The 24,685-nt window shown below is 48.2% G+C and overlaps 1 protein-coding gene across 2 annotated transcripts in view; it reads left to right on the top strand.

Moving 5' to 3' along the window:
- Window positions 1-7,928, top strand: part of FBXO43 (F-box protein 43) — a 337,912-nt gene extending 329,984 nt beyond the window's left edge. For both annotated transcript variants that reach the window (XM_086967027.1, XM_086967026.1), the window contains exons 4-5: window positions 5,619-5,807; window positions 7,414-7,928. In XM_086967027.1, the coding sequence (XP_086823153.1) occupies window positions 5,619-5,807; window positions 7,414-7,662 (438 nt within the window). In that variant the 3' untranslated portion in view covers window positions 7,663-7,928. The remainder of the gene's footprint in view (window positions 1-5,618; window positions 5,808-7,413) is intronic.
- Window positions 7,929-24,685: the final 16,757 nt, after the last annotated feature.

Below are 24,685 nucleotides of genomic sequence, written 5' to 3'. Positions count from 1 at the left end.
TTCTACAATGGAGCGGTTGTTCCAGTCCTGAAGGTCCTTCGCCTGCTCGGTCTGATGGCTTCTTGCATTCTGTTGGTCAACCATGCACGCTGGCACATGAGGGCACTCCAGTGGTGTCTCCGCAGGCAGTGGTATCAGCACAACGGAGATCTCTGGGAGTCTGTGAGGATCTCCAGAGAAGCTGCAGCGGATCTGTCTTGGTGGAGCGTGGAAGGCAATCTGTCACAAGGAAAGCCTTTTCAACTACCTCCATCGGTGGCCACGGTGATAACGGATGCATCCACTCTAGGGTGGGGTGCTCATCTAGGGGATCTGGAGGTCAAGGGTCTTTGGTCTCCGGAGGAAAGGTTGCTTCACATCAACCTTCTAGAGTTGCGGGCGATACGTCTGGCGCTCAAGGCCTTCCTCTCCTCCCTTCGCGGTCAGTCGGTTCAGGTCCTTACGGACAACACGACCGAGATGTGGTACATCAACAAGCAGGGAGGAGTAGGGTCGCAGTGTCTCTGCAGAGAGGCTCTGCGTCTCTGGTCCTGGGTTCAGGACCATCAGATTTGTCTGATTGCAAATCATCTGGCCGGAGTACTGAACGTTCGTGCAGACGTTCTCAGTCGGCAGTTCTCTGCCGACCACGAGTGGAGGCTTCACCCGGAGGTTGTTCACGACATCTTTCAGATGTGGGGATCTCCTCGGGTGGACCTTTTTGCCACTTGCGAGAATGCTCACTGCCCGTCATTCTGCAGTCTCCAGTATCCGATGCAAGGAGCATTGGGGGACGCATTTCAGTTGAGTTGGGGAGATCAGCTCCTTTACGCGTTTCCCCCCATACCCTTGATTCCTCGTGTTCTGAGGAAGATTCGCCAGGACCGGGCCCAGGTCATATTGGTCGCCCTGGATTGGCCAAGAAGGGTGTGGTACTCGGACCTTCTCCACCTCTCCTCTCACCCGCCGCTCCGTCTCCTTCTCAGGGCCGACCTCCTCTCTCAGATGGAGGGGCAAGTTCTACACCCCCACCTCCAGACATTACACCTTCATGCCTGGAGATTGAACGGGGCAACTTGAATTCCTTTTCTCTCCCTCACGATGTGGTGGATGTCATTCTTTCTGCCAGGCGTGACTCCACCAAGTCCATCTATTTGTATAGGTGATCTAAGTTTGTCTCTTGGTGCAGGGAGAGGGATGTTGATCCTTTGAAGGCTCATTTGTCTGACATTTTGCAGTTTGCTCTTTCTCTGGCACGGCAAGGATTTGCTGTTGCTACGGTCAAGGGGTATCTTTCAGCCTTGTCGGCATTTCTCTGTTTGCCGGATCAGCCCTCTCTTTTTAAGTCTCCAGTAGTGTTAAGATTTTTGAAAGGACTCACTAATAAGTTTCCTCCTTCTCCGTTTGTTGTTCCTCATTGGGACTTGAATCTTGTGTTAACTTATTTGATGGGTTCTCCGTTTGAACCCTTGCACAAGTGTCCCATGAGGCTTCTTTCTTTTAAAACGGTCTTCTTGGTTGCAATTACCTCGGCAAGGAGGGTAAGTGAGCTTCAGGCTCTAAGTTCCAAGCCCCCGTTCTTGCCCATTCATGCTGAAAGAATGGTTCTCAGGACCAGGGCTGCTTTACTGCCTAAGGTGGTAACTCCCTTCCATCTAGGACAATCCATTACCCTTCCTACCTTTTATCCTCCCCCACACCCTTCCAAGGAGGAGGAGAGGCTTCATCGCTTGGACCCAAAGAGAGCAGTTAGTTTCTATCATGATAGGACTAAAGACTATCGTGTTGACGATCAGCTCTTCGTGGGTTTTGCTGGCTGCAAGAAGGGCTGAGCGGTGCACAAGCGCACACTTTCCAGGTGGATTATCCTGTGCATCAAGATTTGCTACTCTCTGGCGGGTAAGGACCCTCCTGAGGGTATTAGAGCTCATTCAACTAGAGCGAAGTCTGCAACATCTGCATTGTCTAGAGGTGTTCCTGTTGAGGACATTTGCAGGGCCGCGACATGGGCCTCCCTCCACACTTTTGCGAAGCACTACTGCTTGGATGCTGAGGTGAGGAGGGACGGCCACTTTGTGCGCTCTGTCCTCCAAGATTTCCTGGTATAGCAGAGTGGACACCCTCCTTCGGGAGTGGGGACTGCTGTGGGACTCTATTCACAAGGTGAGGAATCCACAAGGCAGATGTATCTATCAGAAGAACAAGTTACTTACCTTCTGTAACGCTTTTTCTGGTAGATACAGTATCTGCCTGTGGATTCCTCACATGCCCACCCGCCTACCCGTTGTCCGCTCTGCTATACCTGGGTTTATGTGCTTATGTATTTATGTACTTATATTTCTAGTATTTAATACTTTTGCTATGCACTTTTTGTGGGTTTTTGGATTGCGTGTACTGTGTACATGTATATTTGTATATATATTTGTTGGTCCGTCCAGGTGCCTCGAAGGCACGGAAAAAAGGGCGGAACTGACGTCATCACACCGACGTGGGCTTATGAGGAGTCAGTGACGTCAGACGGAGTCGCGCGCAATGCCGTGCTCCTATGACGTCGTCCACGCCGGCGTGCTGCAAAGAATTTTCCGAACGTTGCTGGCGCAAGGGGGATATTCACAAGGTGAGGAATCACAAGGTGAGGAATCCACAGGCAGATACTGTATCTACCAGAAAAAGCGTTACCGAAGGTAAGTAACTTGTTCTTTAAGTGGGAGGCTAAATGGATGGTTTTTGAAGTTTGTTTGGTTTGTACAAGACAACAAGAGCTTTCCTTACTATTACTAAGCTGTAATCTTTGTTTTCTTCATTGAATATATATGTCATCAGCGCCCCTCTAGCACTTGTTTCTGCATGGTAGATATCGTCATTGAAGTCATAAACGACCTTCCCACCTACCCCGACTGTTAAACTTTGTAGACAGTCAGGTGATTTTCTATCTATAAAAAAAAAGAACTGGCTCAGGGAAACAAGCTGGCAGATTTTGGGAAGGGAGGACTCCTACGCTCTTACAGTCTCCTTTTTGTTATACCTTTGCCTTCAATGTTGGCCTATCTGACTATTTTGTTACCTTCATGAACATTCTGTGAAGAAATGGTCTTGGATTTCAGATGCTGAAATGCAGTCCTCCTCAAATGTTTTTGTTTTTAATTGTATTTGCATTTTTAACAAACACAAACCCAGCTGGCAAATCACAAGCGATTATCCATACACCCTGGCGCCCTCTGTCCCCTACCAACCATCCATAATGACAACATCATATTAATCAGCAAAATTAGATCCAACTTCCGCCTACAAGACATCTTTCTGCAGTGCTTTTAGTATCCAACGACTCCCCTCAGGCCCGTAGTCCACCCCTCACCAACTGGGAAGAAAGCCCTACTCTGCAGGACCCTCAGTGTGTCAATCGGATCCCAGACCCCCATCAAGACCATAGTACTTTCTCCATTTTCCCCATACTCTGCAGAATTTCCGAGGACAGCTTCTAGCTTTATAGGTGACCCTTTCCGCCGTCATATACAAATCCATTCCCCGCCTCCATTCCCCCACCTTGGGAGGTGACACTCCTCACTCCCGCGCCACATCCCTTTTTGCCACCACCAGGGCCAGCATTGTTGTTATGTTATAAAAATATTTCTAGAGCGCACTATCACCAATTGGTTGCTTGGCGCTATGATCAGTGATAACATGAACATGGAGGAAAGAGGATTATTGGAATGCTTGTCTGAACAGCCAGGTCTTCAAGGCTTTCCGGAAGGAGAGAAGATCCTGACAGTTCCGGGTCTCCGACGGGAGAGAGTTCCACAGACGGGGGGCAAGGGTGGCAAACCTGCGGCCTCCTGCGCGTTTTAAGTTGAAAGAAGGTGGCTGCAGGAGGTTCTGGTGGAGTGAGCGAAGGTTGCGGGATGGGGTGTATTTGGAAATCAGGTTGTTGATGAATAGTGGACTTTTGTGGTATAAGGACTTGAAGATTATACAGCCGGTTTTGAAGGCACATCGCTGGGCCACAGGGAGCCAATGTAGTTTCTTAAGGAGGGGAGTGGCTGCCTGGCGCCTAGGTTGATTCAAAATTAACCTTGCTGCATGATTCTGTGCCATCTGGAGTCGCTTCACTAGGTAGTTGGGAAGACCTAGGTAGATGGAGTTAGCGTAATCCAGGTGGGACAATACAGTAGCGATCACCACTTGGGTGAGTGCCTCAGATGTAAGCAGGCGGCGTACTTTCCGAATTTTCTTCAGTTGGAAGAAACACTTGGAGACCACTTGACCAACTTGGGTTTTGAGGGATAGGTCACGGTCCACAGTGACTCCTAGTGTTTTGGCTGACAGAGAGGGTGTTGGGGCTTGGCCTAGTTCGGGAGGCCAGTAATGCGGGCCCCAGAACTTACTGCTCTCGCCGGTCAGGACTAATTCCGTTTTGCCCGGATTTAATTTAAGCTGGTTTTGGTCCATCCAGGTTTTAATGAAATTCATTGTGGATCATTGCAAAGATCAAGTGCGGTCGAGTCCTCCTCAAATGTTTGACAACTTTTTATGCACATTCAGGAAACAGTTAGACCTTTGATAGTATTTTATTGCAAATTCCTATGATTACATCCATAAACAGACTCCGGTGCTTTCTTTGTAAGAAAACTATGAAAAAAGGTGTTCTTGGGTCCACAAAATTCTGCAGAAAATATTCTAGTGTCCATGACTTCAATGAACATACCTACGATGGCAGAAACAGGACTACAGGTATATAACGTTTTCATTAACGCAAATATTGGAGAACCAATAAAAAAATATAAAAAAATAGGAAGACATGACCCATGACCACTCCTGACAACATCATCAATGTGTTGAAAAACTACTATTTTAGCACCTTACTGGCATGGTCTTTGTATGCAACGCTCCTCTTGGTTGTATCTCAGTTCTGAACATACCATTCACAAGCTCATCTCAATCATGATCCCACACAAACAAGGGAATATAGAAAAGGAAAGCTAAAGCTGAATCACTTAAATCCAACGGCATGGCAAAAGGTGAGCTTTTTCTAAAATTCAAGTCAAGAGATATGGCAGAGCCAAGCATGTATATAGCCCTGTTGAGCGACCGCCAACAACAAACCTGCTTAGGATTGGTGGGGTTTGAGACCATTATATTATGCACCGCTATAGGTCCTGCCACAGCATATCAGTCGGGGTGAAGACTGCACTGTGACTTGGTAATTCGGAAATTGTGGCTCTTCTTTTTTAGTCATACAGTCGTGGTGGTGTATGTCTAGTTGCATGTGCAAATTTTGGCTAAGCTTTAGCTGGTGGACAGTTTTCGAAGAGCGGAATTCAGGGAGGACACCATGATTTCCAGGGGCGTGATGTTCAGATGAGGTTCCTGTGGCGATATGGAGTGTTTTGTTGTCTCGAAACAAGCTTGTTTTGAATTAAATTCTCCATATTTTAAATGCTCAAACTATTGAATGAATAAATGCTACCTCCTCCCACTCATTCACTCACCCACCCAAAGTCTTACCATATTTGCCATCACTTATAAAAGAACCTCCTGGGTCTACCTTAGATTTTAGTGCTTGAAGAAAATGTTTGGGAAAGTGAAAATTATTAATTACAACACGTTTTTATTAACAAGATTTTTTGTGTGTTCATCTCTAGCGTGGCCATTTAATCTCAGTTGAAGATGCTGCAACCAGGCTTAATCTTTTAAATCGATCTGCTTTAAAATCTGTTCAAGCCCAAGCCAAATCTGTATTCCAGACACCAACGACTTGCAAAGAGCTATTGACACCTATACATTGTAGACCTTCCCCATGGGCAGAAAGCAAGCAAGAGGAATATGTGAAGGTAAGTGTACACTTGTGGGATTTTAATGGGAGAATAGCGCATCTAATATCTGTGAACCTGTAGCTTTTAACAAGAGACTGATTCTTTCCCAAAATGCCGGACTTCCTTGATATGTTTGTCTGTCGATCTGACTATCTGTCTAACTATAAGGACCTGAATACAGAAAATTGGGGGATGGAGGCGCACTCCCTATTCTACCTAATCTAAAGCTTTCAATAATATTTTAAACCAATGCTTTATAAAGGTGCCACAGCGTAGCACTGGCAGCCTGACAAGTGCTGAAAGACTAAAGCTGAGTATACTGCCAAGGTTGGCAGAACACGCTGCGCACTGTGCTGAGGTAGTCCGGGTGGACTCTACGTTTGATTATTCAACAATCGTTCAGTGAACAATATTTGTACATGAATAAAATCCAATGATATTGCACTCAGTAATGAATATACTTCATGGAATTAATTTATGTGTATCTTTATAGATTAAACCAAATACCAAAATCAAATTGTAGCAACCATATGTCTCTGGTTGTATCAAAGATTATACATTCAAAGTAATACAAATGACATTGTAATTTAACGGGTTATACAGTTTTCACGTGTTCATAAGACATCACAAAACTTTTTTTGACATGCCCGATGCATTTCGGGACCAAAATGTCCCTTCCTCCGGGGCAATCTGTGAAAGCAAAATACAACATTTCACTAATAACATATTTGGTAAAGGACATGTACTCATTGCATGAAAAATTCTCATTTCGCCATTTGCGGGTCAAAAACATGCTTAGAAATCGATAAAAATGAAGTGGTGTAAAGGTCATCAAGTGATTAACTCAATAGCTGAATCTGCCCATCAGGTAGGGCACTTTTGTTCATTTGTTTGGATGGTCTTTTTTAGTTTAGCATTCAGTTTAAGTTGAAACACTAAAGCCTTTCTTGACGCCTTACAAACTTACTTCTGTCCACCATAGAGGGACACTTGGCAAAAAGAGCCGGCATGGTGTCTGAAAAAGCAGCTCAGGAGAGAATTAGGAAAACACACTCCTCAGTCAGGAAAAGAGTGAATTTTCATATTTGAAGTGCAAAGCCATAAGTGAATTTAAACAAAAATAAGTTGGAGACCATACCTGCTCATAGTGAAAAAAAAATATTTCGACACAAGTTAACATTATTAAATTGTGTAGCACTTGGACATTTTAAAGGAACATTGTTAAAATTATTCCAAGTAAAGGTTGGTGCCTGTATGTATGTTTAACTGATTTATTTTTTTCTTTTATCTTTGTCAGTTGAAACAGACCTTTAATCTGAATGTATTTTATGGTGTCAAATTTAAATTGTAATTGGCGCCATTTAATGCTATAATGGAAATCTGTTCCCGTTAGGCAGGTTTTATTGTCACTTTTCGTTTTTTAAATGTATCTATTGTGATGTGTTCGTTCATATGGATGTAGATGTTCTAGTTCTTATGAATATCAAAGAGACATAATGAAGTGGGATTACAAGTAATTCACTTTTGCATTTCTATCAACTTTGTGAAGGCCCTATTTTCAAAATAGTCATTAAAAGCTTTTTAGGATGGGTTCTAACTAACTATGTTGTCTTTTTTATCACAGGTTGCCAAAACACTCTTCACTGATGAGGCCTTGAAACCATGCCCACGATGTCAATATCCTGCTAAATATCAATCAGTGAAGAAACGTGGTATATGTAGTCGCTTAGACTGTGCTTTCGACTTTTGTATTCTGTGCCTGTGCAGCTTCCATGGGTCCAAGGAATGCAGTGGTAGTTCTGTAAAGCGGCGAAATGGGAAGGATGCTTTACCTGGAAGTGCCCAAAGCAAGAGAAATTTGAAAAGACTGTAGTTTTTATTACCTAATTTAGGCATTGTATATTTGTCGGTTTTTATCAATTATGCATCTCTTGATCAGTATTGTTCAAGGTAATTTTATTGGTAATCAGAGTTCTTGATATGTTCTCTTGTACATAGTGTTTAATTGTATATTACTTGACGCACTTACGGAAGATGTATATACTCTCCTATGTATAGTCCATAGATTTTATTGCTTTATAGTGTCCATCCCAGCAAGTTTATTTTTTACATTTTTTAATAAAATATTTTAATGCAGCCAGTTTTGACACGTTTTACCATGCCATAAAACGTTTGAAGTTACCAATATAATGTGAATGTAAATACCCTATTATTAATTTGCTGTTGTAGGTGCTTCTCATCTTGCTCATGCCTTCTGGAGAGAATCTTATAGTGATTACCTTGTCTATGAATGCACTCTGATCCTTAAAGAGGAATCTATAGCAGCTGAGGAACAGCAATACAATTCCTACATTATGTAAGATCTTACACTGTAGCCCTGGAAAACGGAGTCCAGTAAGGGGAAGGGCATCTCATGTAATGTACCACTATTGAGAAGACTGTTCTTTAGCATATTCAATCAATCCATCACTAATTTGTAGAGCGCATTTATCACCCGTGAGGGTCTCAAGGTGCTGAGCGCTGCTGCAAATCAATTTCCGTTTGGCTGTTTGTCCACTAATCTAAGTGGAACCAGTTATGATTTCCTGACTAAAAGGTTCCATCAAATACTTTTTGCATCCTGCAGTGGAAGGGAGCCTTGAAATGAATCTCTGTATCATTTAGGGTTCAAATCTGTTTATTGAAAAATGTTAACACATACACTCATCTACAATGACCTGCCCGTGGGGATAAAATATGAGGAAAACGCAACAGGTGAGGCAAAGTGGGGGAAGGTAACGGTAGGCGGAGGTGGGCAAGAGGGAGACATTAGGTGTATATACATAGTGCAGGAAGTGGCAAGGTCCATCCTCCCCATAGCTAGTGTCTCAGAAAGTGAGATTGTTATATACCCCAAGTAACTGCATTTAGCCAGTGCCACCAGTGGCTCGTGGTTCCATAAGGGTTGGCAATGTAAGTCCAGACAGTTTAGGTTATTCAATGCAGAAGCCTAGTTTGAGGTTAGCCTCAGAGCTCCCAGGTATTGTGGGTAAGTGAGTTCTCTTCCAGGAGGAATCCTTATCAAAGTAATGGGCACTAAATAGTACTTTGCAGGAACCATGAATACTTTCAAAATTATACATATATGTCTATCACACTTTGTACAAAAGTACACTATGGGCCCAATTCCGCTCTCGCTAGGAAAACTCTCCATAGGAATCGGATCCGGAGGACTTTCAGAACGAAACGTGTTTCGGGAGTCCAGTGGCGTAACGAAAAGTGAGGGGGCCTCCCTGCACGATACTTAGGGGGGCCCCCTCCGGGCTCAATCAGGAGCTCTCCCGGCCAGAGTTCAGTACCGAGGGGGCCCCTTGGAGCTAGGGGCCCCCAGCACCGCGTGGGCTGCGGGGGCCTGTGTTACGCCCCTGCAGGAGTCCGAACGAGCGAGTACAATGCAGCCGTACGCTTATGGACTCTGTTCGCTCAGACACCCGCTGAACTCTCTGGGAGCCTGTGTATAAAAAGGGGTGGGTGGGAAAAAGCATACACCTTGGTCCCCGCCACACTATGCATGCCTGGATCGGGGAGACCTATGGGCAGCAGCAGATTCTGTATAAGGGCGTAGGGGCTGCACCCCCTTTCCTTTCATAGCTCCTTGTAAACAAGGTTAAGTAAATAAATACAATTCAAAGTAGCAAATGTTATATTAATAAGTAGTTTTGCGAAATTGCGAGGCATAACTGGCAAGAGGGTCCGCAGAGGGGGGCTGGGAGGGGCGCTTGCCCCCCCTTGAGCGCCCCACCTTGCCCCTCCTGCGGCCGCCCATGCATTTACGGACCGCTTTTTGGCCGTAATTCCGGGCCCTGCAGGGAGCAGAGCTGCCCTGCCAGAGGCCTCAACTCCTTGATGGGGCGCCTCACACAGCTCCTCGCAGCCCCTCCCGCCCATTGTCATTCTGTCTGTGGCTGATTGTCACAAAAAGAATGACAATGGCCAGTTTGAGCTGAGTGTCACAAGCAGGAGTGGATACGTCTGGACACCAAGACCTACTTTTAACACTGTGTAGCCTGAGAGCAAGGGGCCTTCTGAATAAAGTTCTAGGGGGAGTCAATGCATTATCCTCCCAAGTCAAAAATTGAGGTTGCAGCATAGCTCTGATTTCAGATCCCACTAAAACGTACACAGACTCGTGTCAATAACATATCTATCTGCCAGTATGCACCCTGTCCTGTCTGGCAGAAGGTCCTGACCCTGTGTTTCACTGCCTCATTTCCCCCTGTACCCCACTCCCCGTGCTCACTGCCTTATAAACAGTTCAATTAATTATTAAAATACAGAAGTGCATTCCCATTTCAAAAAGGAGAAAGGTGGCCACGGACGGAGGAGGAAGCAAAACGAGGCTGGGGGTTGACTGGACCGCCCTAATACCCTTCCATCTAGTGTTGGCCCATGAGGCACTGTTCCTCATCACAATAAGCATACTACATAAGTATCTTGTTTAGAAAGGGATGTGAATTATAATATTAATTCTAAATCCATACACATTGATCTGTGTTTCACTTTCTTGTAAATACACCAATTGTGGCAAGACTCTAGTGAGTGACAGGGGGATCTCTTACCCCGGTCCTGACGAAGGGGCATGGCGCCCCGAAACATGTCGACCCACACAGGAAAGTAAGCTCATAACTTTGCTTACCCTTTCCGACTTCACGTTTTTAACAATACCAGCCAGTGTTTATTAAATATTTTTTTTATCACTAGGCCAGGTATTTTTTAACATCACCTTTATATCACTCCTGACCCCACTGACACTCACTCCATTTCACTCACATAGCACCCACATTAAAAAGGTGCTCCAGCGTAGTCGCTTGTCGCAGCACTGCCCCGTCCGGCAGCCGGGCGGGAAGACCCCGATGATGAAGCATGACACCAAGGGCCCTTTTGGTGTGTGAGGGGTATTTTAAACAAATGTGTGTACTCCAGAGACATCAGGATACATACAAAAAAACCTCCTTGAGGTGGACCCTGTTGATTAGTTACTTTCGCTTGAGGAGGACGTGCCCACCTCGGTGCCACGCAGCACTACCTCTTCCTCCCCTCTTTTGATATCCCTACTTATATTCCTCTATGCCACACACCTCGCGCTCACTGCCTTATATCCCTCTGTACCCCAAACCTCGCGCTCACTGCCACATATCCCTCTGTACCCCACACCCCGCACTCACTGCCACATATCCCTCTGTACCCCACACTTCGCGCTTACTGCCTTATATCCCAGTGTACCCCACACCTCGCGCTCACTGCCTTATATCCCACTGTACCCCACACCTCATGCTCACTGCCTTATATGCCTCTGTGCCCCACACCTCGCGCTCACTGCCACAAGTTAACCCTCTGTACCCCACACCTCGCGCTCACTGCCCCAACATATCCCTCTGTACCCCACACCTCGCGCTCACTGGCACAATATATCCCTCTGTACCCCACACCTCGCGCTCACTGCCACAACATATCCCTCTGTACCCCACACCTCGTGGTCACTGCCACATATCCCTCTGTACCCCACACCTTGCACTCACTGCCACAGGATATCCCTCTGTACCCCACACTTCTCGCTCACTGCATTATATCCCTCTGTACCCCACACCTTGCGCTCACTACCTTATATCCCTCTGTACCCCACACCTTGTGGTCACTGCCTTATATTCCTCTGTACCCCACTCCTCGCGCTCACTGCCACAACATATCCCTCTGTACCCCACACCTCGCGCTCACTGCTACATATCCCTCTATACCCCACATCTCGCGCTCACTGCTACATATCCCTCTGTACCCCACACCTCGCGCCTCACTGCTACATATCCCTCTACCCTACACATCGCACTCACTGCCACAACATATCCCTCTACCCCACACATCGCGCTCACTGCCACAAGTTATCCCTCTGTACCCCACACCTCGCGCTCACTGCCACAAGTTATCCCTCTGTACCCCACACCTAGCGCTTACTGCCATAACATATACCTCTGTACCCCACAGCTCGTGCTCACTGCTACAACATATCCCTCTGTACCACACATCTCGCGCTCACTGCCACATATCCCTCTGTACCCCACTCCCCGCACTCACTGCCACATATCCCTTTGTACCCCACACCTCGCGCTCACTGCTATAACATATCCCTCTGTACCCCACACCTCAGGCTCACTGCCACATATCCCTCTGTACCCCACACCTCGCGCTCACTGCATTCTATCCCACTGTGCCCCACACCTCACGCTCACTGTCTTATATCCCTCTGTGCCCCACACCTCGCGCTCACTGCCACATATCCCTCTGTACACCACACCTTGCGCTCACCGCCACAACATATCCCTCTGTACCCCACACCTCTCGCTCACTGCCTTATATCCCTCTGTGCTCCACACCTTGCGCTTACTACCTTATAACCCTCTGTACCCCACACCTTGTGCTCACTGCCACAACATATCCCACTGTACCCCACACCTCGCGCTCTCTGCCACATATTCCTCTGTACCCCACACCTAGCGCTGACTGCCTTATATCCCACTGTACACCACACCTCGCGCTCACTGCCTTATATCCCTCTGTACCCCACACCTTGCGCTCACTGCCTTATATCCCTCTGTACCCCACAACTTGCGCTCACTGCCCTATATTCCTCTGTACCCCACACCTCGCGCTCACTGCCACAACATATTCCTCTGTACCCCACACCTCGCGCTCACTGCCATAACATATACCTCTGTAACCCACACCACATGCTCACTCCCGCAAGATAACACTCTGTATCCCACACCTCGTGCTCACTGCTAAAGCATATCCCTCTGTACCCCACATCTCGCGCTCACTGCCACATATCCCTCTGTACCCCACACCTCGCGCTCACTGCCACAACATATCCCTCTGTACCCCACACCTAGCGCTCACTGCCATAACATATACCACTGTAACCCATACCTCGCGCTCAATGCCACAAGATAACCCTCTGTACCCCACACCTCATGCTCACTGCTAAAACATATCCCTCTGTACCCCACATCTTGCGCTCACTGCCACATATCCCTCTGTACCCCACTCCCCGCGCTCAATGCCACATATCCCTCTATCCCACACATCGCGCTCACTGCCACAACATATCCCTCTACCCCACACATCGCGCTCACTGCCACAACGTATCCCTCTATACCCCACACCTCGCGCTCACCGCCACAACATATCCCTCTGTACCCCACACCTCATGCTCACTGCTAAAACATATCCCTATGTACCCCACATCTTGCGCTCACTGCCACATATCCCTCTGTACCCCACTCCCCGCGCTCAATGCCACATATCCCTCTATCCCACACATCGCGCTCACTGCCACAACATATACCTCTGTATCCCACAGCTCATGCTCACTGCTACAACATATCCCTCTGTACCCCACATCTCGAGCTCACTGCCACATATCCCTCTGTACCCCACTCCCCGCGCTCACTGCCACATATCCCTTTGTACCCCACACCTCGCGCTCACTGCTATAACATACCCATCTGTAACTCGCGCTCACTGCCATAACTTATACCTCTGTACCCCACACCTCGCTCTCACAAGATAACCCTCTGTACCCCACACCTCAGGCTCACTGCCACATATCCGTCTGTACCCCACATTTCGCGCTCACTGCCTTATATCCCACTGTGCCCCACACCTCACGCTCACTGCCTTATATCCCTCTGTGCCCCACACCTCGCGCTCACTGCCACATATCCCTCTGTACCCCACACCTTGCGCTCACAGCCACAACATAACCCTCTGTACCCCACACCTCTCGCTCACTGCCTTATATCCCTCTGTATCCCACACCTTGCGCTCACTACCTTATATCCCTCTGTACCCCACACCTTGCGCTCACTACCTTATATCCCTCTGTGCTCAACACCTTGCGCTCACTACCTTATAACCCTCTGTACCCCACACCTTGTGCTCACTTCCACAACATATCCCTCTGTACCCCACACCTTGCACTCATTCCCTTATATTCCTCTGTACCCCACACCTCGCGCTCACTGCCACAACAGATCCCTCTGTACCCCACACCTCTTGCTCACTGCCACAAGATAACCCTCTATACCCCACACCTCGCGCTCATTGCCTAATATCCCACTGTACCCCACACCTCGCGCTAACTGCCTTATATTCCTCTATGCCACACATCTTGTGCTCACTGCCTTATATCCCTCTGTACTCACACCTCGCACTCACTGCCACATATCCCTCTGTACCCCACACTTCGCGCTTACTGCCTTATATCCCAGTGTACCCCACACCTCGCGCTCACTGCCTTATATCCCAGTGTACCCCACACCTCGCGCTCACTGCCTTATATCCCACTGTACCCCACACCTCGTGCTCACTGCCTTATATTCCTCTGTACCCCACACCTGGCGCTCACTGCCACAACATATTCCTCTGTACCCCACACCTCACGCTCACTGCCATAACGTATACCTCTGTAACCCACACCACGCGCTCACTGCCGCAAGATAACACTCTGTACCCCACACCTCGTGCTCACTGCCACAACATATCCCTCTGTACCCCACATCTCACGCTCAGTGCCACATATCCCTCTGTAACCCACACTTCACGCTCACTGCCACAACATATCCATCTGTACCCCACACCTCTCGCTCACTGCCACAACATATCCATCTGTACCCCACACCTCACGCTCACTGCCACAAGATAACCATCTGTACCCCACACCTCGCGCTCACTGCTACATATCCCTCTATACCCCACATCTCACGCTCAATGCTACATATCCCTCTGTACCCCACTCCCTGCGCTCACTGACACATATCCCTCTGTACCGCACACCTCGCGCCTCACTGCTACATATCCCTCTGTACCCCACACCTAGTGCTGACTGCCTTATATCCCACTGTACCCCCACACCGGGGCGCTCACTGCCTTATATACCTCTGTACCCCACACCTCGCGCTTACTACCACATATTCCTCTGTAGCCCACACCTCGCCACTCACTGCCACATATTCCTCTGTACCCCACACCTCGCGCTGACTGCCTTATATCCCACTGTACCCAACACCTCGCGCTCACTGCCTTGTATCTCTCTGTACCCCACACCTTGCGCTCCTTGCCTTATATCCCTCTTTGCCCCACACCTTGCGCTCACTGCCTTATATTCCTCTGTACCCCAAACCTGGCGCTCACTGCCACAACATATCCCTCTGTACCCCACATTTCGCGCTCACTGCCACATATCCCTCTGTACCCCACACCTCGCGCTCACTGCCACAACTTATCCCTCTGTACCCCACACCTAGCGCTCACTGCCATAACGTATACCTCTGTAACCCACACCTCGCGCTCACTGCCACAACATATCCCTCTGTACCCCACTCCCTGTGCTCACTGCCACATATCACTCTGTACCCCACACCTCGCGCCTCACTGCTACATATCCCTTTGTACCCCACACCTAGCGCTGACTGCCTTATATCCTACTGTACCCCACACCTCGCGCTCACTGCCTTATATCCCTCTGTACCCCACACCTCGCGCTTACTGCCACATATTCCTCTGTAGCCCACACATCGCCGCTCACTGCCACATATTCCTGTGTAGCCCACACCTTGCGCTCACTGCCACATATTCCTCTGTAGCCCACACCTCGCGCTCACTGCCACATATCCCTCTGTATTCCACTCCTCACACTCACTGCCTGATTGCTCACTTTACCCTGACATTCATACTCAACGTTTTCTCTCTCCTTCCACTCGTTCTACCTCTTTTCACCCCTTACTTCTTTTAGTACCTTTCTCAATACCTCTACTTTACCTCTTCAGTAACAGCTGATACATCTCTGCACTACCTGTATATCAACGCACCCCTCTACCTCGCCTGTCTACCTCAGTCTTTATTATTCTCTCTTCCTCAGCTGTCTCTACCTTTCTGATGGATACATCTGCAAGTGGATTCCTCATCTTGTGAATACCTCCTTGCGTCAGCAACGTTCGGAAAATTCTTCTGTAGCACGCCGGCATGGACGACGTCACAGGAGCACGGCATCGCACGCGACTCCGCTGACGTCACCGACTCTATAATAGGCCTACGTCAGCGTGATGACATCAGTTCTCTTTTTTCCGCGTTGTCGACGCTAACGGTTTCGAGGGATCTTCCGTTGCGTTGATGGAAACTTTGTCACTATTGTAGGATTTCTGTATCTTTCCAGTGTCACTGTCTTCGGTCGTGATGTCGTATAAGAAGACTGGTTTTAAGCCGTGTGGTGAATGCGGAAAAATGATGTCCATCACAGATCCGCATGATGAATGTATATGGTGCCTGAGTTTAGATCACGACGTCCAGGGTTGTCGATCCTGTTTGAAAATGAATCCGAAGCTCTTCGTGAACGTGAGGCTAAACTCCTGGTTGCCAAGTTAAAAGGTAAAGAGGCTAAGAAGAGTTTGAGATTAAGGCGCTCAAGGTCGAGGTCGGCTTCGAAGTCGACTTCAGGACATGCTTCCAGGTCATCGAAGAAACAACATAAGAGGAAGCATGGATCAAGGCACCGTTCGGGAAAGGAGTCTGATTCGAAAGCGAAGTCGTCTGGTAGACCGCATCGTAAGGACATGGTTTCTCCCTCTCCGATACAGAATCCTGAAGGTGAGGCCTTACCATTGGAGTCGCAGGGGCATTCACCGGCTCCGGTGTCGAATCCATCTCCGACTCCATCTCAGTCTCCGGGACATGAAGAGGTTCCTGTTCCTCAGGACTCGGCGAATCCGGTTCATCAGCCCGAGGAACAAGAGGAATTATTCCGATGCAGCCTCCCCAGGAGCAGCTGGTGAGTTCGTATCCTCCTATCCTCCTTTTCCGGGTCCAGGACAGGACCCTTCGCATTTTTTAAACACCATGTATGGTGTTTATGCGAGAGCCATGTACCCCTCTTGAGCACCGGCTGGTCCCATGGGTCCCTTCGCATATAATTTGGGGGGTTCCCCAAGCTTATGCTTCGGCGCCGTTCTTGCCGTTTATGCCGGCGCCGACTCCTCCTTGGCATCTCTTGGCGCCGCCGAGGTCATCGACGCCATTTACGGCTTCACCGGCTCCGGACCGACCTCTATCTTCCAACTCTAAGTTCGATGCCTGCTCCAGCTCCACATTCGACGCCGTCTCCGGCGCCTTCGGAGTTGATTCCAGATCAGACGATGTCGCTTCGGAAGGAGAGGTCGTGGCGCGAAGCCCAGCGCCTTTTGGAGGAGCAGAGTTATAGGGAAGCTGAGTTTGAAGAAGGTGAGCTTCAGGAACTGGAGGATTATTTTGATGATTTAGGAGAGGCAAGTGGTCTAGAACTGTCTCCTGATTGGGAATTAGCCTCGTGTCGGATGCTCCTTCTAAAGATGTGGCTCCCTACCATGTAGTTATTAAAAAGGCGGCGGATCTACTGAATTTGACTTTGCCCACTTCTGAGTATAAATCGAACATTCTGACAGAAGTCCTCCATTGTCATCTGTTGTTGAGCCTATACTTCCTTTTACTGATGCTCTAACGGATCCTATCTTGGAGGTGTCTGCGGTATCTAAGGCCAATGCAGGGCGTTATAGAGTGGCTCCTGCTGACCCTGGATTTTTGTCCACTCATCCCTTGCCAGAGAGTTTAGTGGTACAAGCTGCCTGCTCTAAAAGATCTGCAGGTGCTTTTCCCCAGGTACCTGGTGATAAGGATTCCAAAAAGCAGGACCAATGAGCGAAAAAAGTATTTTCAACCGGCAGCATGGCCCTTAAATCTACAAATGCCACTTGTCTACTGGGCCGTTATATCCATGCCTTGATGGATACTGTAAAGCAACTGTCTCCTAAACTTCCTGAAGAGGACAGAAAAAGTTTTAATGAGGTGGTTGTTGACACGCAGGCTGCTGCTCGGCAGGTCATACAGAGCGGAATGGACACAGCTGACTCAGTTGCTAGAGTCGTGGGCTCTTCGATTGCCACCATAAGAGCTGCCTGGTTAAAGACTTCCGAGTTCTCTGCAGATGTTCAGGCTGCTTTAATGGATTTACCCTTTGATGGTTCAGGCCTTTTTGGTAAAAAGGCTGATGCTGCATTGGAGAGGTTCCATGGACAGCAGGGCAACAGCCAGGTCTTTGGGTTTGCAAACTAGAGGATCTGTGGGCAAAAGGTACAGGGGCTTTGGAAGATCTTCTTTTCGTCCCTTCAAGCAATCACAGCAACAGCAGCAGCAACAAAATCCGTTGTATAAATCATACAGGGGCAGATAAAGAGCTCGTCCTCTAGGACGTCAGGTCTCCTCCTCCTCTTCCTCTACCCACCCCCCTCCTACTATAGCAAAGCAGTCCTAGATCCGCCATTCCGGATCATGTGGGTCCAGTGGGGGGCCGGATTACCCATTTTCTGCGAGATTGGGAATTGATTACATCGGATCTTTGGGTTCTCAATCTCGTGGAGAATGGGTATGCTCTTCCCTTTCGGGAATTTCCCCCAAATTACCCTCCTTGCCAAGGATTTTGTGCGGAGGACCACCTGCTGCTCCTGCAGGAAGAAGTCCTGGCTCTGTTCAGAAAGGGTGCGATAGAGGTGGTTCCGGAGCAGGAGAGGAGTCAGGGGTGCTACTCCCGGTATTTCCTGATCCCCAAGAAGGATGGCAGACTTCATCCAATCCTGGATCTCAGGATCTTGAACCTTTACCTGAAGCAGGAGTTCAAGATGCTCACCCTTGAGCAGGTTCTTCAAGCGCTGCTGGAAGAAGACTGGATGGTGTCAATCGACTTGCAGGATGCATATTTCCACATCCCAATCCTGAAGTCGCACAGGAAGTATCTCCGTTTTACGGTGGGATCGCAGCATTACCAGTTTGCGGTCCTTCCGTTTGGTCTTACTACTGCGCCTCGAGTCTTCACCAAGGTGATGGCTGTGGCGGCACATCTCAGAAGGTCAGGGATTCCAGTATTCCCTTATTTGGACGATTGGCTAATCAAGGCAGAATCTCCAGAGAAAGTGCTCCATCATCTGCAAGTCACAACTCAGTTGTTGTACAGGTTGGGTTTTTCGATAAATGTACCCAAATCTCACCTGGTGCCGTCCCAGCGCAACCTGTTCATTGGTGCTGTACTGGATACAACTGTATGTCGGGTATTTCCTCCTCCATAACGAATTCGCAACATACCGGAATTGATTCCTTTATTTCACAATGGAGCGGTTGTTCCAGTCCTGAAGGTCCTTCGTCTGCTCGGTCTGATAGCTTCCTGCATTCTGCTGGTCAACCATGCACGCTGGCACATGAGGGCACTCCAGTGGTGCCTCCGCAGGCAGTGGTATCAACACAACGGAGATCTCAGGGAGTCGATTAGGATCTCCAGAAAAACTGCAGCAGATCTGTCTTGGTGGAGCGTGGAGGGCAATCTGTCTCAAGGAAAGCCCTTCCACCTACCTCCATTGGTGGCCACGGTGATAACGGATGCATCCACTACAGGGTTAGGTGCCCATCTGGGGGATCTGGAGATCAAGGGCCTTTGGTCTCCAGAGGAAAGGTTGCTTCACATCAACCTTCTAGAGTTACGGGCGATACATCTGGCGCTCCAGGCTTTCCTATCTTCCCCTCGCGGTCGGTCGGTTCAAGTCCTGACGGACAACACCACCGCGTTGTGGTATGTCAACAAGTCAACAAGCGGGGAGGTGTAGGGTCGCAGTGTCTCTGCAGAGAGGCTCTGCATCTCTGGTCCTGGGTTCAGTACCATCAGATTTGTCTGATGGCAAATCATCTGGCCGGAGTTCTGAGCATGCGTGCAGTCTCAGTCTGCAGTTCTCGGCCGACCACGAGTGGAGGCTTCATCTGGAGGTAGTTTGTCACGTCTTTTGGACGTGGGGGAACTACTCAGGTGGACCTGTTCGCCACTCACGAGAATGCTCACTGCCCGTCATTCTGCAGTCTCCAGTTTCCGATGCAGGGAGCCTTGGGGGACACGTTTCAGTGGAGTTGGGGCTCAGAACTCCTTTACGCGTTTCCCCCCATACCCTTGATTCCTTGGGTTCTGAGGAAGATTCGCCAAGACCGGGCCCAAGTTATATTGATCAACCCGAATTGGCCAAGAAGGGTGTGGTACACAGATCTTCTCCACCTCTCCTCGTGCCCGCCGCTCTGTCTCACTCTCAGGGCAGATCTACTCTCTCAGATGGAGGGGCAGGTTCTACACCCCCACCACCAGACCTTACACCTTCATGCCTGGAGATTGAACGGGGCAACCTTAATTACATTTCTCTCCCACATGACGTGGTGGATGTCATTCTATCAGCCAGGCGTGATGCCACTAAATCTATCTATTCTTACAGATGGTCTAAATTTGTTACTTGGTCTGGGGAGAAGTCCATTGACCCTTTAAGGGCTTGGTTGTCTGATATTCTTCAGTTTGCACTTACTTTGGGGGTTTTCTGTGGCTACAGTCAAAGGTTATCTTTTGGCCTTGTCTGTTTTTCTCTGCCTGACAGATCAGCCATCTTTATTTAAATCTCCTGTGGTTCTGAGGTTTCTAAAGGGACTTACAAATAAATTTCCTCCTACTACCTTTATTATGCCTCAATGGGCCTTGAATCTTGTGCTTACTTTTCTGATGGGTTTTCCTTTCGAACCTTTGCACAAGTGTCCCATGAGACTTTCATCTTTTAAGACGGTCTTCCTGGTTGCAATTACATCTGCAAGGAGGGTAAGAGAGCTTCAAGCTCTTAGTTCAAAGCCCCCATTCTTCACCATTCATGCTGAACGAATGGTTCTTCGGACCAGGGCTGCTTTTCTGCCTAAAGTGGTAACTCCCTTCCATCTAGGACAGTCCATTACCCTCCCTAGCTTCTACCCTCCCACATCACCATTCCAAGGAGGAGGAGAGACTTCGCCGCCTGGACCATAAGAGGGCGGTGAGCTTTTATCTTGATAGGACAAAAGACTATCGAGTGGATGACCAGCTCTTTGTTGGGTTTGCTGGATGCAGAAAAGGAAGAGCTGTGCACAAGCGCACACTTTCAAGGTGGATTATACCATGCATCAAGATCTGCTACTCCCTGGCGGGTAAGGAGCCTCCAGAGGGTATAAAAGCTCACTCTACTAGAGCAAAGTCATCAACATCTGCTTTGTCTAGGGGTGTACCTGTAGAGGACATTTGTAGAGGAGCAAGTTGGGCCTCCCTCCACATTTTGGCGAACAATTACTGCTTGGATACCGAAGTGAGGAGGGACGGTCACCTTGCGCGCTCTGTCCTTCAGGATTTTCTGGTATAGGGGAGTGGACACCATCCTCCGGGAGTGGGGACTGCTGTGGGACTCTATTCACAAGGTGAGGAATCCACTGGCAGATGTATCCATCAGAAGAATAAGTTACTTACCTTCGGTAACGCTTTTTCTGGTGGATACAGTATCTGCCTGTGGATTCCTCACATGCCCACCCGCCTCCCCGTTGTCCACTCTTCTATACCTGGGTTATGGCATTGCTTCAAGGTATACATGTTATCTTCAAAAGAAGTGTGTTTTTGTACTTGATTTGCTATGTTGTATTCACACTATGTGTGTTATCTTGATTATTTTGTACTCTGTACACTGTGTGTATATATATATATATATATATATATATATATATATATATATATATACACGACGTGTTTTGGTGCAAGGCTCACCTTCGAGAAAGTTTCCAGCAGAAGCGAAACGCGTCAGGAATAAGCCCTATCCTGTTTCCTTCCATTAATAAATCGGCAAGGTTCAAAGCTCCGTGTGCGGCTCAAATTCTTTCCAGGTGGGGAGAAGTTGTTGGACATTGTGATCGGCGTGGTTCCGCCGAAGAGCACGCCCACCATAAGAGCGCCAAGGCTTTCCAACCCAGAACCACAGTTTTGAATCGGTAACACAACTTAAGGAGAGCGGTGCCGCCGAGGACTGGACCTCGGTATTGGACTCGAGTCAGCCTTCAAAGCGGGCTGACATGGGGGAACTTTGTTGCCGGCAATAATGGAAAGCACAGTTTATCAAAAACGGGATATGACCTGCACCGCCCACTGGAGGGATGTAAATTAAATTAACAGCCGTGTGGACACCAGGCTCCAGAATGCACTATTCACTATGTAAAGGAAATGATTCCCAAAGCAATTCGACCAGAGGAAGTGAAATCTAAAATGACATAAAACATTGGCCTGAGAGACACACGACGTGTTTTGGTGCAAGGCTCACCTTCGAGAAAGTTTCCAGCAGAAACGAAACGCGTCAGGAATAAGCCCTATCCTGTTTCCTTCCATTAATAAATCGGCAAGTTTCAAAGCTCCGTGTGCGGCTCAAATTCTTTCCAGGTGGGGAGAAGTTGTTGGACATATATATATATATATATATATATATATCTGTTGTTGAAAAAAAGGCGGAACTGATGTCATCACGCCGACGTAGGCCTATTATGGAGTCGGTGACGTCAGTGGAGTCGCGTGCGATGCCGTGCTCCTGTGACATTGTCCAAGCCGGTGTACTACAGAAGAATTTTCTGAACGTTGCTGACGCAGGGGGATATTCACAAGGTGAGGAATCCACAAGCAGATACTGTCTCCACCAGAAAAAGCGTTACCGAAGGTGAGTAACTTGTTCGTCTCTGACACACCTCTCCCTCTCTACCTGGCCGTCTCTAGTTCTACAACTGTGTTATTCTCCCCTCTCCATCTTTGATTGACCTGTCTCTGTACCTGAATCTTTTTTTTCTACACCTCACTTCTTTGTCTACCCTTCACCCCTCGCTAACCTTCTGTTTTGCCACACTACGGTCTTTAATCGAACCACCTTTCAGTGCCTCTTCCCATTTCGCCTCTCTCCCTCACAGCGCTCTCCTAGCATACATCTGTTTCTCCCCTCACCACCTTGCCTGCCTCTATTCCTCCTTACCTTTCTAACAAGCCTAACTTTCTACCTTCCTGTTATTCCTGGTAGTGAACTTTTCATTTTACACCTCCGGTTGTATTACCTACACATTCGAGTAGGTCATTGCTGTGCTCCCAACCCGACATCGAGACCCACTCCCCTAGCCTCTCAACATGCCCAGATATAACAACAAGCATTGGTATAGCCAATGGGTCTCGCCTTTGGGACCTGCTGCATAACTAAATACTTATAAGGTCCCAAAGGCGAGACCTATTGGCTGTGCCAATGCTTGTTTTTCTCAGCTTGGCCTGAGCATTACCCGATCCTGATTGTCTGTCATTTTAGCCCCACCCCTATTGATAACATTAGCCACTCCCCTTCATTTGCCAAGTTTGCCCTCCCCACCCCACCCCCTGAAAAAATTTCTGATGGCGCCCATGATGCCCGGATGCCCCTCTGTGAAAATGTGCACGATTCAGCACTAGGAGTGGTTACACACGCACAGGGTATTTCCTCAAAGCGCTGTGACATCACCTTAGTTTCTCCACCTACTTCTGGAGCGTCCGTTTAAAACAGCCTGGGGCGTTTAGCTTTCAAGCCTGGAGTGTATGAGTTTGAATGCCACTCAATACCAGCTACCCAACCCTTCAGTATCTCGCCACTGGGTGAGGTGGAGCCAGCAAGGTTCACAGACCACACCTCACCCCGTGACGAGAAGTGAAAGGGTGGGTTTAGGAAGCATGCGAAAGGTGCTACAGACAAAGCTATTTCGTCAGTCTGTGGCATCAAGTTAGGCTTGAGTAATTGTGCTTATGGCCAGCCCAGGACGTGTCCTTTCATACTTAGCGCTGCATATTTGAGAATTCATCCAATCCTGGACTGAGAGCTGCCTGAATACCATCAATAACATAGGCACATAAATGTAGGAGCTGTATCACATAAGGAATAGAACCTACAGCCAGACAGACGGTGCAAGAATCACAGCACGTTTAAGAGATTTTCACTTGTGAAGCAGGAAAGGCCCTGGAAACATTATCATACAGGTAGGAATGCGACTCACTGAGTAGAACAGTTTGTCTGAGGTGCGAAATGTCCAATACTGCATTCTGGACCTCCTGGTTTAGTGAAGCTAATCAGGCTTGAAACAGGTTCTCATCTTTATACCGTGCCACACAAAAAGCTGTACCTTTTGGAAATATTATTGAAGGTGTGGTGTAAAAACTGTGGAGCCTAGTTAAGGTCTTTGGGTCAGCTTAATTAACATTCTGTGATTCTGGGCTAATCACTTAGTCACCCCTGCCTTAAACAAGCATTGGATATGCAATAGGTCTCGCATTAGGAAAGTTTGAGCTATTGGTCTTTGTTAAACCTGTCTGCCCTTTGGGTAGTCCCTCCTAATTAATTATTTATTTTGTCCCCTTTTTGCCCCTCAAATACCCTTAATTTTTGTGTCCACTGGATTCTTGAGATGTTGACCTGGGGGTTAGATGCTCTTTGCCCTCATAGTCCTTTTTCCTGACGCCTAGGAACCTTTTCTGACTAGAAAGTAGGTGTCACGCAAAATCGTGGACAGCAACTGCCATAACTGACACTTCAAGAGAAGGGGCCATTGGATTACACTAAGAAGGTACGAGAACCTTCTACAGGGTTCTGATAGCCAGAGCCAACCTATATAAGGCCAGAACCAGGGTGGCCATTTTAGCTGTTGGTGAGGAGTGACCAGAGAGCCAGGGAGAGCCTAGCGAGGAGTGAAGCGTTAGAGTGGGGAGGCAAGCGCACTGTCAGGAGATAGTCTGACCTTTTATTCAGCGTCCCTACCTTGTCGATGTAGCCCCCTGCCTACTGACTGAGCCCTGGCAGCTCTACTTTATTTATAGACTTCTGACGCCATCAACCTTCCTTTATGGGAACGTCGTAAATTGGCTAGGGAAGTCGGTTGGATCAGGTCTTGAATACATAGGGGATTGTTCCACCTACACGCTCTCC

Source organism: Lissotriton vulgaris, chromosome 4_1 (genome assembly GCF_964263255.1).
Source record: "Lissotriton vulgaris chromosome 4_1, aLisVul1.2, whole genome shotgun sequence".
Taxonomy (NCBI): domain Eukaryota; kingdom Metazoa; phylum Chordata; class Amphibia; order Caudata; family Salamandridae; genus Lissotriton; species Lissotriton vulgaris.
This window is presented reverse-complemented; position numbering and strand designations above follow the sequence as displayed.